The sequence below is a fragment of the Sminthopsis crassicaudata genome, chromosome 3 (assembly GCF_048593235.1).
Source record: "Sminthopsis crassicaudata isolate SCR6 chromosome 3, ASM4859323v1, whole genome shotgun sequence".
Taxonomy (NCBI): Eukaryota; Metazoa; Chordata; class Mammalia; order Dasyuromorphia; family Dasyuridae; genus Sminthopsis; species Sminthopsis crassicaudata.
The window spans coordinates 331,877,252-331,889,365 of NC_133619.1; the positions used below are offsets into that span (position 1 = coordinate 331,877,252).

The following is a 12,114-nucleotide window of genomic DNA, read 5'->3' on the forward strand; positions in this document are numbered from 1 at the left end:
TCTTCTGAGATCCTGGTGTCCTACAAATCACAACCACATAATATCACCAGGAAAGGAGGGATGGTAAGCAGATGGATGGTATTTTATAGTTGTAAGCAGTTTGAGACTATGGAAAGAATTGTGCAGTTTAACAAATTTGATCCTCCTGCCAATTCTGCACCTTCCAAACATTTGTTGTTATTTAGTCATTTTTCAGTTGCCTGACTCTCCATGATCCCCTTTTGGGAGTTTTTCTTGGCAAAGATCTTGTAGTGGTTTTCCATTTCCTTCTTCAGCTCATTTTACAGATGAGGAAACTGAGGCAAATAGGATTTAAGTGACTTGCCCTGGGTCACACAACTAGTGTCTGAGGCCAGATTTGCATTCAGAAGGAATCTTCCAAAATTCAGGCCTGTGCCACCTAGCTGCCCAAATATTGGCAGATTAATTCCATGGTTCTGGCAAGAAGGGATAAGCAATCACTTTTAAGTAGTCATGGATCTCAATAAGAACTCTTCTCCCTACCCCGACCCCATGCTTCCCAGGCTGTATGCAATCAACACAATGCGCCCTGCATACAAGAGCACCTGCAGAACTTTCCCACTGAGAAGGAAGTCTTCATTTTGCTTGGTCTATGCACAGGCTTTTCTCCATGACACTGGTGAAACACCTTGAGTGAGCATCTGTTTGTCTCCCTGTCTGAAACCTTGCTTGATAGTACTTCTCAGCAGATCAATGAACAAAATTAAACTCCACAGTTGCAGTCTATCATGGAATTTTTTGTGATCTTAACTTATGCATGGAAGATGCTTTATTGGAGGAAAGCCTTCAAGGCTGCATTCTGTTCTAAATCGACTATATTTATTTTAATTCTTGGTGAAAAGGAATCAAGAAATAAGAGACAATTGGATCATATACTTCATGCCTCAGTATGTGTGTGTAATTATCATTTGTGTATATATTAACACTTCTCAGTCAAAATGTCAAATTCAAAAGAATTTAAAGAGGGGAATGCTGAGTAGTTGTCTCTCATGTACCCAGAAGGAGCAGAACCTTAGAGATAGCCCTGTTTAGTGAGAAGAGCAAAGTAAGTCAGGAGAACTGGGTTCTTCTCCTAGAGCTGTGATCAACCAGCTGTTGAAGCTTCAAAAGAATTTCCTGACAGTGCAGGAAATAAAAATCTGGAATGATTCCACTAACAGATGTGATGGAAGTCCCTTCCCTATTGTTTGTTGTTATTGTTTTTACGAAAAGATTATACTGAGATATAATTACAGAGTAGCCAAAGGCAAGAGGGAGGTATTATTGCAATGATAATGTCATAGTGTCCTTACTAGATTTTCTGTTACAGAGCTTCTTAAACTGTGGGTCATGACCCCATATGGGATCACATAACTAATATGATGTTATCAGTAAATTCTGATTTATGTGCCTATTTTATATACCCATATACCTATGGTTGTATAATATTTTCTTGGGCTAAAGGGGTTGGTCGTGAGCTAAACAAAAGTTTAAGAAGCCCTATTCTATACAATTAGAGAAATAGATGGAGAAATGCCTAAGACCAGGAAAGGCAGCAGGAAGAGCCCTGAGGACCACGGATGAAAACATGGTTTTTCCTTTGGTTGGAGCTCTCTATAGCTGGCCTTATACTGCTGTTCCCGCCAGGAATATAGCAAAAGGGGATGTTTTCTAGAAGGTAAGCTTCCACCTCTTCAGAAGCAAAAAGAAAATTTTACAATCCAGAAGGGATAGGAAGAATGAATAAACCTAGATTTTTGTGACCCTGGAGTGGTTACTCAGTATTATAGGATAGAAGGATAATAATAATAGATATTTACATAGCACATTAAGGTGGGAGCTTTCAAATTCTGACAAAGAATACGATATTGTAATAGACAGAGGAAAGTGAAGGAAGCTGAAAGGGACTAGATACCATAAAGGAATGGATATGTTTTCCACTATCAGTCTTTCCCCTTCCCATTGCCCAGAATGGCAATATTGGCATTAAGCAAATGAAGCACAGCAAAGGGAAAGGAAAGTAGTGAAAATGGAACCAAAAAATGATTTTCAGAAATAACCATAAGTTATTTGTGCTGTACAGTTGTCCCAGAAAGAGACCCAAATTAGTCAAGGAGCAAAAATGAAATTAAAAGAATCCTGGATAACTGCCATACTATTAACCAAGTGCATGAGCACGGCAAGTCATTTCTCCTATCTCATCTGTAAAATCAGAGAGTCAAACTAAATAGTGAGTAAGGTCCCCTTTAGCTATAAATCTATGATCCCCTGAATTAACGGTCGCTAAGATCCCTTTCAGTTTTATATTCTTCTGAGTCTGTCTGGGACATTGATGGCATTTTGGACAGATAGCTTTATATATGTACTTTGGGGACCTTTCTATCTCCCACTAAGGTTGAAGGATCAGAGCTCACTGGACTCTGCCTGGGGCAAATACTTCTGAATGTATCACTTCTGCATCATCCCTAACACATGAAAACCTGGCAGAAACGAATCCTAAAGGAGAAGCAGAAGTGATACAGTCTTGTCAAGGTGCACATCTGCTTTTCTTACAAATAGGCCCACAGTGAAATATCTCGGCTCTTTCCCCACCGATCAACCTTCCAATTTTGCTCGTTAACACTAACAACCACAGATGTGTGACCACAATGCCATTCTCTTCTTCCTGTGCTCTGTCCTAAGAATAATATTGAATCTCAAAAAAATACAAGCTCCAGGATTGATCCTGGTTACAGCCCTGTGCTCAGCAAACCAGAATCAGGGCTTCTTTTCCCTTCTCTTTATCTTCTTCAAAAACATTATAGACTCTTCAGTGGAAAAGAGGCCATCGAGGAAACTTGTTTGCTCACTCACCTTTACACAGGAGTAGATCACGGAGACAAACAGCACTATAGTCAACAGCAGGAAACACGTCAAGTAGAAACTCAGCATAAACATGGAGCTGGAAGCAAAGAGAAAGTTGGAAGGGTTCCTGGGCATTCTGAGGAAAAGAACTATGGCTTCCTTCACTAAAGTAGGAGAGGGCAGTTATTCTGGCTTCCAGGGAGCAGGTGATTTCCATACTCAGGCATCCAGAGGGAAGTACCTCTGTAGCTTTGTGTTACATTAATTGGGCTATTCAGAGAGGCCCTGTGTAGTACAAGGAAAAGGACACACTACACATTATAAAAGAACAACTATGGACCCTAGCTTTTTCCTCTGGATCCAGGATTCTGAACTGAAAACATCCTTCTAGATAAAATTTTGAAATAAATTCTAAGAGAATTCTGAGACAGAATTTACTCTATTTTCTCAGAATGTACTTGGTGATAAACTTGCAAACAGATTCAAAAAACTCTTCCCTCCCACAAAAATGTTTTTTCCCTTCAAAATGTACCCATTATTCTATTGTTATGTTTCTTGATCACTTAGAAGCAGCAAAAGCCTAGAGAAGACTAGAACCTCAATATTTTAGCCATTTTTCTATCACTTGATTAATTTTTATTCATGCATTCATTCTTTCATTCATAAAATAATTTATTAAGTACCCAACATATGTCATGCATTGCTAGCTGTTGGGGATATAAAGACAAACTACTTTTTGCTTTGAGAAACTTACATTGTAGCAGGGAGATTGGGAGACACATGACATGTACACATAAGTAAACACAATATACACCAAGCAAATTAAAAAGAAATGAAGGGGGGGAAGAAGGGATTTAACAACTAGGGAATCCGGAGAAACTTCACTGAGGAGTTGACATCTGAGCTAAACCTTAAAGGGATCTAAGGTGAGGAGAGATTGCAGAAGGGGGTCAGGTCAGTCTATGAAAGTCAAAAGAAGATGGAATGTTTTTGGCTAAGTGGGGCAAGCCCTGTTTGTCTGGATTATGGATGTTTTATTTATTCTTCCTTTAAAATATGGAGTATATTTTCTTGACTTCATAAGAAATTACAAAAATTAATGTTGCATTATAAAATTTTCAGCTGTTTTTGGAAATGTCTCCTTGCACTATAACATATCAGGAATCTTAATGTGGACCCCACTGGCATTTGTCCGTGGTACTAGGGTATAGACTAGACTCACATATTTATGGAGAACAGTGAAGATCTGCTAAATCCATCCCCTCCTATTGTCTCCTAATTCCTATAATGAGTAAAAATAATATTTCATTTTTCCTGTTCCTTGTCCAATTTCTAAGAAATCCTATTTCCATATTCCCCACTTCAATCACAATGTTTTCAATAGGAAATAGCCTATGGGTTTGAGCTCTCTATCCCTTCCTCCTTTCTGAACTTTTCAAAGGGAAATCACAATTATAGAAGATAGATACCAGTCTTCCTGAGCCTGGGGGGAATCCCCAGGGAAGGAAAATAATGGTAGCAAGTGCATTTCATTTTTGAATTGTCAATCTCTCCACTGGGAGCTAGCAAAAACAAACAAAAAACCACACCTTTAAAGTCTTCTGAAATTCCTTTTCTTTCAATAACAGAAGATTGGGCTTAGAGGAGTTAAGTACTGTTTGTTGAATTAAAGGAAAATGAAAGGCTCCCAAGGGAAAGTGAATACTCAATAGCCATTTAAGCCAGGTATTTGTTCCAGCCTCTCCTAAACGCCTGCACTTAACAGTCAAACCAACATGGGAAGGAGAAAAAGAAATTCTTTATAAAAAGGAAAAGAACCCACTTTTTAAAGTAGATTTTTAAGCTTCCCTACAGAGAAGATTTGTGAGAGAGTAACTTCAGGCAATTCTAGCTCTAAAGAGCTGCTGCCAAAGGATAAAATGACATCAGCATAACTTAGAAACTGAGGCAATCCAATGCATTGATCAATGTAACTGCTAAAGCAAAGAGTGATGGAGCAATTGATGATATGCAATTATACACCAAAAGGTGTGGGGAAGGTGATGAGCTTACATATATTACAATTAGCACTGCTCTTCCTTTCAGACAAATATGGAAACAATCTCCACATAGCTAGCGTATGACCCATTAATGAACTGGATGAATGTTTAGTGTGACTAAATGTGAATAACTCACATTCACAACTCAGACATCCGTGTTTTCCTCTTTTTAAGAATCTCCTACATTGAGAAACCTTACTCTCAATTCCACGAACCATGTTCACTCTCCTCACCTCCTCAGTTCATAGACTTTCAGCTAGAAGGGACTTTAGAGATATTAAGTCCAACTCCCCCCCCATTTTGTAGATAAGAAAACTGAGGTCCAGAGAGATGAAGCCACTTGTCCTGGGTCACACAGTTGTTAGTAAATGACTGGGGCAGGATTCAAACTCAGGTCTCCAATATCATAAAGTCCATCTTGTTTTTGAACTAAAATGTGCTTTGTTGACTAGAGAAGCAAGTTGCCTACTCTTCTGAGACCCGAAATGCTTGCACTCAAAAAGCGTGGGGCAGAAGAAGTACTCACTGCGGCATGATGGTGATCTGGACAAAGCAGATGAAGAGGAAGACAAGGGAGGCACAAGCCACGTAGGCACCGAAGCGGTCGTCCACCTGCTTGGAGTACTGAGAGGAGAAAAGGCAGAGGTTGGAAAGGCACCTGGAACGTAGAACCAGTCAACACCGATTCCATAATTCACTTGGATGAGTCACTCGGGCCACATCAGTTAATACAGCCAGTCTTGCATGGCAGAGTTAATGCCCACCCACAGGTCCTGCAATGGCTCAAAAGAAATGTGAGATGTGAACATTGAGAGACATCTCCAGGATCAATGTGCATGTTTTTGCCCAGCCTGTGGCAGAGCTTTCCAGGCCCATGTCAGTCTGATCAGCCAGTCAGACGCACTAACATTCCGAGGCCATTTTGGTCCTCTCTGAGTACCAAGGGCACCAGTGGTCCCAGCCAGGACTCACAGGGACATAGTATGTACTATGAAGAGCAGAAGAATCCCCAAGCTCAAGTATTTGGGGAAAAGTAACCGGGGGATTTCTGATTTCTCCCTCTCAGAGAATAATAGTCACATGAGAGCAAAATAAAACAAACTTCTATTCCGGAAGAAAAGCAGTTGAAGCTCATGACTTAGTGACAATCCCCAGGGCCACAAAAGCCCGATTTCTGTTGCCCATTCTCCTCCGCTCATTTGTTTTCTCCAGCCAGCTCCCGGAGATCTGAACGAATAAGGCCGATTCCTATTTTTAGTCATTGCCCCTCTCTGGCCTAAACTGTCTCATCTGTAAAACACACGAATTGAATTAGATGCTCCCTGAGCTCTGATACTCTGAGATTCTATGATTAATTATAAAAATATAATCGACATTTGCATGGCACTTGACCTTTTCAAAGCACTTTCAAAAACTGTCATTTAATTAGATCCTAACCACAACTCTGTGATGTAGGTAGAGCAGGTATTTTGCCCAATTTACAGATGAAACAACAGAAGTCAGAAGAGGTTAAATGACTTATCTCCAAATATAGCTAATGGGCTAGTCTGGCCAGGAAAAGAACCCTGGACTCCATTTCCCTCCACCAGCCTTTTTCCATTTTTATCAACTGGCTATTGCTGTAGGCTGTGCTAATGGTGCCGAACTCTGGCACGTATAATCCCACATAGTGGATAACCTAGAAGTAATGTGCTTTGGCTCGGGGAAACATAAAGGTTTTTTCCATAGTAGATCCATCTTCCTAATTAAATACTCCTCGGTTTAACACTGAAGTTCGTTTACATTCCAGAGCACTGGGGGAGGCCATGTGGTGTTGCAGAAAGATCACTGGAAAGTCAGCAAACCTGGCTTTTGGTCCTGGCTCTGCCGCTAAGATTGTATCTCTGAACTCCATTTCTCTGGAGCCTTGGTTTCTTCAACTACAAAACAGATTACATGGCCTCTCAGGGCTTTTGTATCTCTCTATTCTATGGCTCTAGAAAGGCTGGGTAAGATAGCTCTTTAATAAAAGATACCCAGCAAAAAAAAAGGCTACACTATCCCTCTTGTACTCTCTGATTTTTGGTTGCCCCCATTTCACAGGTGGAAAAACAGAGGCTGACAAAAGGGACCTCACCTAGTTTACCTAAGGAGTTTTTGTCCAGAGATTTACCACTTTAAGTGAGTGACTAGTAGCCTGGTTAGAGAGGTCAATCTGAGATGAGGAGCGCATGCTTGGGTTTTGAGTGCTACCCCTCCCCCAAACTGTTTCCCCCATCCCAAATCCCACTGTCTGCCCAGGACTGGGTTACCTTTTTCTCTAAGTCAGGCTCTCTGAAAGTTAAGAGGAACTTCCGAACATGTTCTGACCTCAGCCGGTCAATGCTCCTTGCATCAATAGCCCGGCCCAGGAACTCGTCCACCTCATCTTCGGGGTTCATGTTTTCTTGGGTGTTCCTTGGGGGGAAGGGGCACAGACCCAAGACAGATATACCACCCAGGGAGAAATTACATTAGAACATGTGCTCGTTTCCAGACCAAGCCCTGGAGATGGGAGCATGGGGCGGGGAGAAGGCAAGCCTAGATAGAAATAGGGACTTTTAAGTCATACAGAAGGGTCCCTGAGAGAGCTGTGCTGACTTAGAAAACCACATGTTAATATTACCTATGTTTTATAAATTTTTAATTTTTTAAAAGGATATTTAACTTTAAAAATAATTTTAATTATTTGTTAAATATTTCCTGATTAGATTTTCATCTGATTTGGGGCTATAGACAGAGGGATTGAGGACAACATGAGAGTGTTTGACACTTCTGGAGTAGACTGTGCTTTTATGAAGACAATGGAAGCTTGAAAGGCCCATAACAGAAACATCATAGGGGAAAGTGAAGGGGAGGAGCAGAGGCTACTGAGATCCTGAGAAAATTCAAATGTCGTTCTTTCAACAATACAAATTATGTCTCACATAAAGGCAACCTGACAGGCATTAATCAGAATCTCATCACCAAAGGTTTAATCACTTTACAAAAAGGTGTCATTGTAAAATTTCTTTGACCAGATAGCTTCTTGGATCTGTCTGATAACACAATTTACAAAAATCCAATGTATGCACAACTTTTAAATGAACAAGTCCATCTTCCTAAAGAAAGGTGCATTTGTCATATATCTTCCTATTAACCCTACAGCCTTTTAGAGGGAGAAGGCAGAGAAGCAGAAGGGTAGGGGTGGCTCAGAGGAACTGAAGGGAAAAGGAAGAAGACTAAGAAAAAGGAGCAAATGAAGGGAAAAGGCAGAAGACTAGGAAAAAGGAGCAAAATTCGTTTCTTGTTTTCCAAATACAAGTTCCCAACTGTAGACTGACAGCTCTTTGTAGCCCAAGGCTATAGCTCTTCAGAGCTCATTTTCAGTGACCAAATTATCCACACTCAGTCAGGATGGAAAGCCAGCTTTTCCCCACCTGCTACTTCTTCCTCATTTTCTCCTTCCTAGAGTGATGCATCATGTGTGTTCCCCAGTGACAGACTTTGGGTCTCAACACTCAATCAAATAAGTCCCACTCCCCCAAAATAGGGATGCTTGGGATGTCTGGTAGTTTACCCTGAAGGAGAGACTCAGGACCCTCCTTTCATTTCTTTCTACCTCCCATGTGGCCAAGGGGAAGGAGCTTAGTCAGCTCTCTGAAGAGGACGATGAAATGGACTGCATTTTCAGTTGGACTCCCCATCACTGTAAGGGTGAATAGATGGCCACTGGTTGGGAGAGGTTGCAAAGCATATTTATCCATTAAGCAGAGGGTCAGACTACCTCAGAGATGATCTAAAGCAGGGAGGGATTCTTAACCTGGGGACTTGTTTAAAAACAAACTTTTTTTAAATGGATAAATATTTCAATTGGTAACCTTTGTAATCCTGTGTATTTTATTTTATGAAATCAAAACAACACATCATCCCGGGCAGGAGTCAATAAGGCTTTCCCTGACTGCCAGAGGATTCATGATACAAAAAAGGATGAGCACCTCTAACTAAAATCATCTTTGCTACATTATGATTCCATAAACATTCTTTCTCTGGAACAATCTAGTCAGAAGGAGTTGAAGTGATCTACTGTTTGGAAAGAGGAGCTGAATGTGGCTCTGCCCTTGACTGCCCTTTTAAAGGGTATTTCTTTACCTCCTCTAGACATTACTTTTCCTTATCTTGTCCCCCAACCTTTACTATCTTTTTCCTCCCATAGTGGAAAGGACACTCTGAAATCAGAGGAACTGGGTTCAAATCCTGGTTCTGACTCCCTGTCTGACATTGGACAGACCTTAAAACCTGACTGTGCCTTGGTTTACTCCTCTGTAGTAGAATAGACCTCTGAGGTCCCTTCGTGCTCTAATCCTATGATCTTAGACCCTCTGATGGCTCCCTTCATCAATCAAGGAGCAGAAAGTCTTCTTCTCTCTGTCAGACTTCTCAGATCAACTCTTTTCCTTATCCCTGTTCGACCCCAAGTCACATACTGGGTAGAGAGAAGGAAGAACCCAAGGTGAATCCATCCTGATACAAGTGCTTCACCAAATCCCAGACTCCCATTGGGCCCTTTAAACTGGAAAAGGGAGTTCAGAAGAAATAGGAAGGAAGGCACACCATTGCATTATTCACAAGAAGAAAAGTTTTTTCTACTCAGATTGCTAGATTAAGATCTGGTAGCTCTGTTTCTAACTGGCTGTGTAATTTTGTATAATTCATTTAATTTATTCAGATTCCTCATCTATAAGACCTTATTGTCTTGTCTCTGGGTCTGATCAAATACCAACAATGAATGAAATACCGATCAATACCTCCTCTTCCAGGTTTTCATGTGAGGATGCTCCTTTATTGTTCTATAACAAAATCTGTTAATCCTGGAGGTGGTGGGAGATTGCTGTAGCTTGAGACTAGCTCTAATTTGAGTCCTCCAAAAAGAAATGTAGTAACAGACTGAGTTGGGAAAAAAGGAGGTTGGTCTGATCAATGCAATGATTAACCATGATTCCAGATGAAGAATGTTCTGACAGAGAGGTAATGGAATAAATATGTATAATGAAGCACACATTTTTGGACATCAAAATTACATGTATTGTAAAGTAAAATAATACTGAGAACAACAACAATAAAAAGGAGGCTGGAAGTAATCACCTTCTGATAGAGACAATGAACCCAAGTTGACATGACCAAGTGGGAATTTGTTTTGCCTGATTATGTATATTTGTTTTAAGAGCATGTTTGCTTCTTTAGCAGAGGTGAGACAGCTGAAAGGAAGATAAAACAAATATCTGCCAATTTTTTTAATCATCTGGAATTAAGTGACCTGCCTAGGCTCACAGAACGAGTAAGTGTCAGAGGCTGAATTTGAACTTGACTCCTCCTGACTTTAAGGCCATTGCTTGCCAATTTAAAAAAGTTTTTGAAAAAATAAGAAAAGAGGCTGATTGCTTATGTCCTCCTTTATTCTCCTTAGTTCTGTCCTCCTGTAACTTAATACTGTCCTAGAGGTGCTATATTTCCAATGTGTGATGTTTTGTTTTGGTTTGTTTTTGGAGAGTGGGGATAGAGGAGAACCTCTAACATCTGATGTAATCTGAGTGAGGAACTCTTGATGTGGAGAATGCAGACCAACCCTATGGGGCAATTATGCAAAACCATGGTATCCTTAAATACTGCTAGCAGATTATCTAAAATCACCAGTAGCAATGCTATGGCAGGCAATTTGAGCTGGAGAGGTCTTAGTGATCATCTGTTGGGAAAGAAAACTTAACTCTTTGAATTCTTAATTAAAAACCAAAAAGCTATTAATTGGTTAAACATACTGAAAGCCAAAATTTAACCTGGTATTAATAGGAATGTGAAAGGTGACTAGAACAGGGGTTCTAACCTGGGTCCATGAGCTGTTTTTTAAAAAGACATTTTGATATAGTATCTCCATAATTGATTTCCTTCATAATCCTGTGTATTTTATTTTCTGCATTTAAGAACACCATTCAGAGAAGTGAATTAGATCCACTGCTAAAGAATCGTACTTATCCCTTTTTGGAAGTGGAGTAGATACTAGAAATCTCTTTTTCTTCCTTGGGGATATAGTCTAAGCTGCTTTTCTTCTCCCAGCTATTTGCCACTTCCTTGTTACTTCCCACTCAGTCAGAATACCATGTGTAATTAAGGATATGAGTAAGGACTTTAATTTGAAACAGGGTCCAGAATTGCTGATCTACACATTCAAAACAATGATCTTTCTAGAAGGGCCCATTCTTCCTCTTGCCTTGGAACAGAATTTCAAATAGTCACTGAGGTCCAAAGAGGGAGGAATTTAAACCTCCCTTGGGGGCAAACATATATGTTTAGGGATCTTAAGTTCAAATGTTTTGTGGGGGAAAGGAGAGAAATAGGAGCACAGCCGTTGCCTGGGGCCCCAGATTTCCTGCTGAGTGACTTAACATCCTGTATGCTAAATGAGAGATCGATGTGGTCAGTTCTAAGGGGTATACTCCAGGGGACTAAGAACTGTCCTTTTCCTAGGACTGTATATAGACTCCCTTAAGGCTCATCTGAGATAAGGTGCTGGTATGAAGAGTCTTTGTGAAATCTTGGCAATGGGGACATCTTAAAAGCATTTCTAAGACTAAGGAAAGAGAGGCAAAGAAAGTCACATTACTCACTTGTCCTTGGGGTCTTCAAAACCCTAAAAAAGAGAAAGACAGAAGTGTAAGAATAAAGCTAAACAACAAAGGTACCGTGATGGTAAGGAGTACCTGCCTTCTGGCCTACATCTCTTTCATTAACAGCTAGGGGGCACAGCCAAAATATAGACAGAGATGGACGGTAATTTCGAAATAAAAGTCATCAATAGCATTTTTTTAAATCGATGGTACAGAGGGCAGCTGGATGGCACAGTAAATGGAGCACCAGCCCTGGAATTAGGAGGACCTGAGTTCAAATCTGTCTTCAAATACTAATAGTGTGGCCCTATGCAAATCATTTCACCTCAATTGCCTCAAAAAAAAAAAAAACCCAACACTACATTTTGAAGAAGAAGGGAAGAAAGAGAAAAATGAGAAAGGAAGAAAAGAAAAAGGAGAAGGAGAAGGAGGAGAAAAATAAAGAAGAGAAGAAAGGAGAATGAGAAGTAATGGAGGAAAGAAGAGACTAGAAAAGGATAATTTGTGTGGCTGCTATGGAGGGAAGGAGAAGGACTAGAACAGACTTATCAAATTCCCTGTTGATACATCAT

At 40.3% G+C, this 12,114-nt stretch overlaps 1 protein-coding gene across 4 annotated transcripts in view; it reads right to left on the bottom strand.

Annotated features, from left to right (window-relative positions):
• ADCY5 (adenylate cyclase 5) overlaps positions 1-12,114 on the bottom strand; it is a 250,104-nt gene that overhangs the window by 33,610 nt on the left and 204,380 nt on the right. For all 4 annotated transcript variants that reach the window (XM_074301403.1, XM_074301406.1, XM_074301405.1 and 1 more), the window contains exons 9-12: positions 11,543-11,565; positions 7,175-7,319; positions 5,410-5,507; positions 2,854-2,941 (exon numbers count right to left, since the gene is read on the bottom strand). In XM_074301403.1, the coding sequence (XP_074157504.1) occupies positions 2,854-2,941; positions 5,410-5,507; positions 7,175-7,319; positions 11,543-11,565 (354 nt within the window). The remainder of the gene's footprint in view (positions 1-2,853; positions 2,942-5,409; positions 5,508-7,174; positions 7,320-11,542; positions 11,566-12,114) is intronic.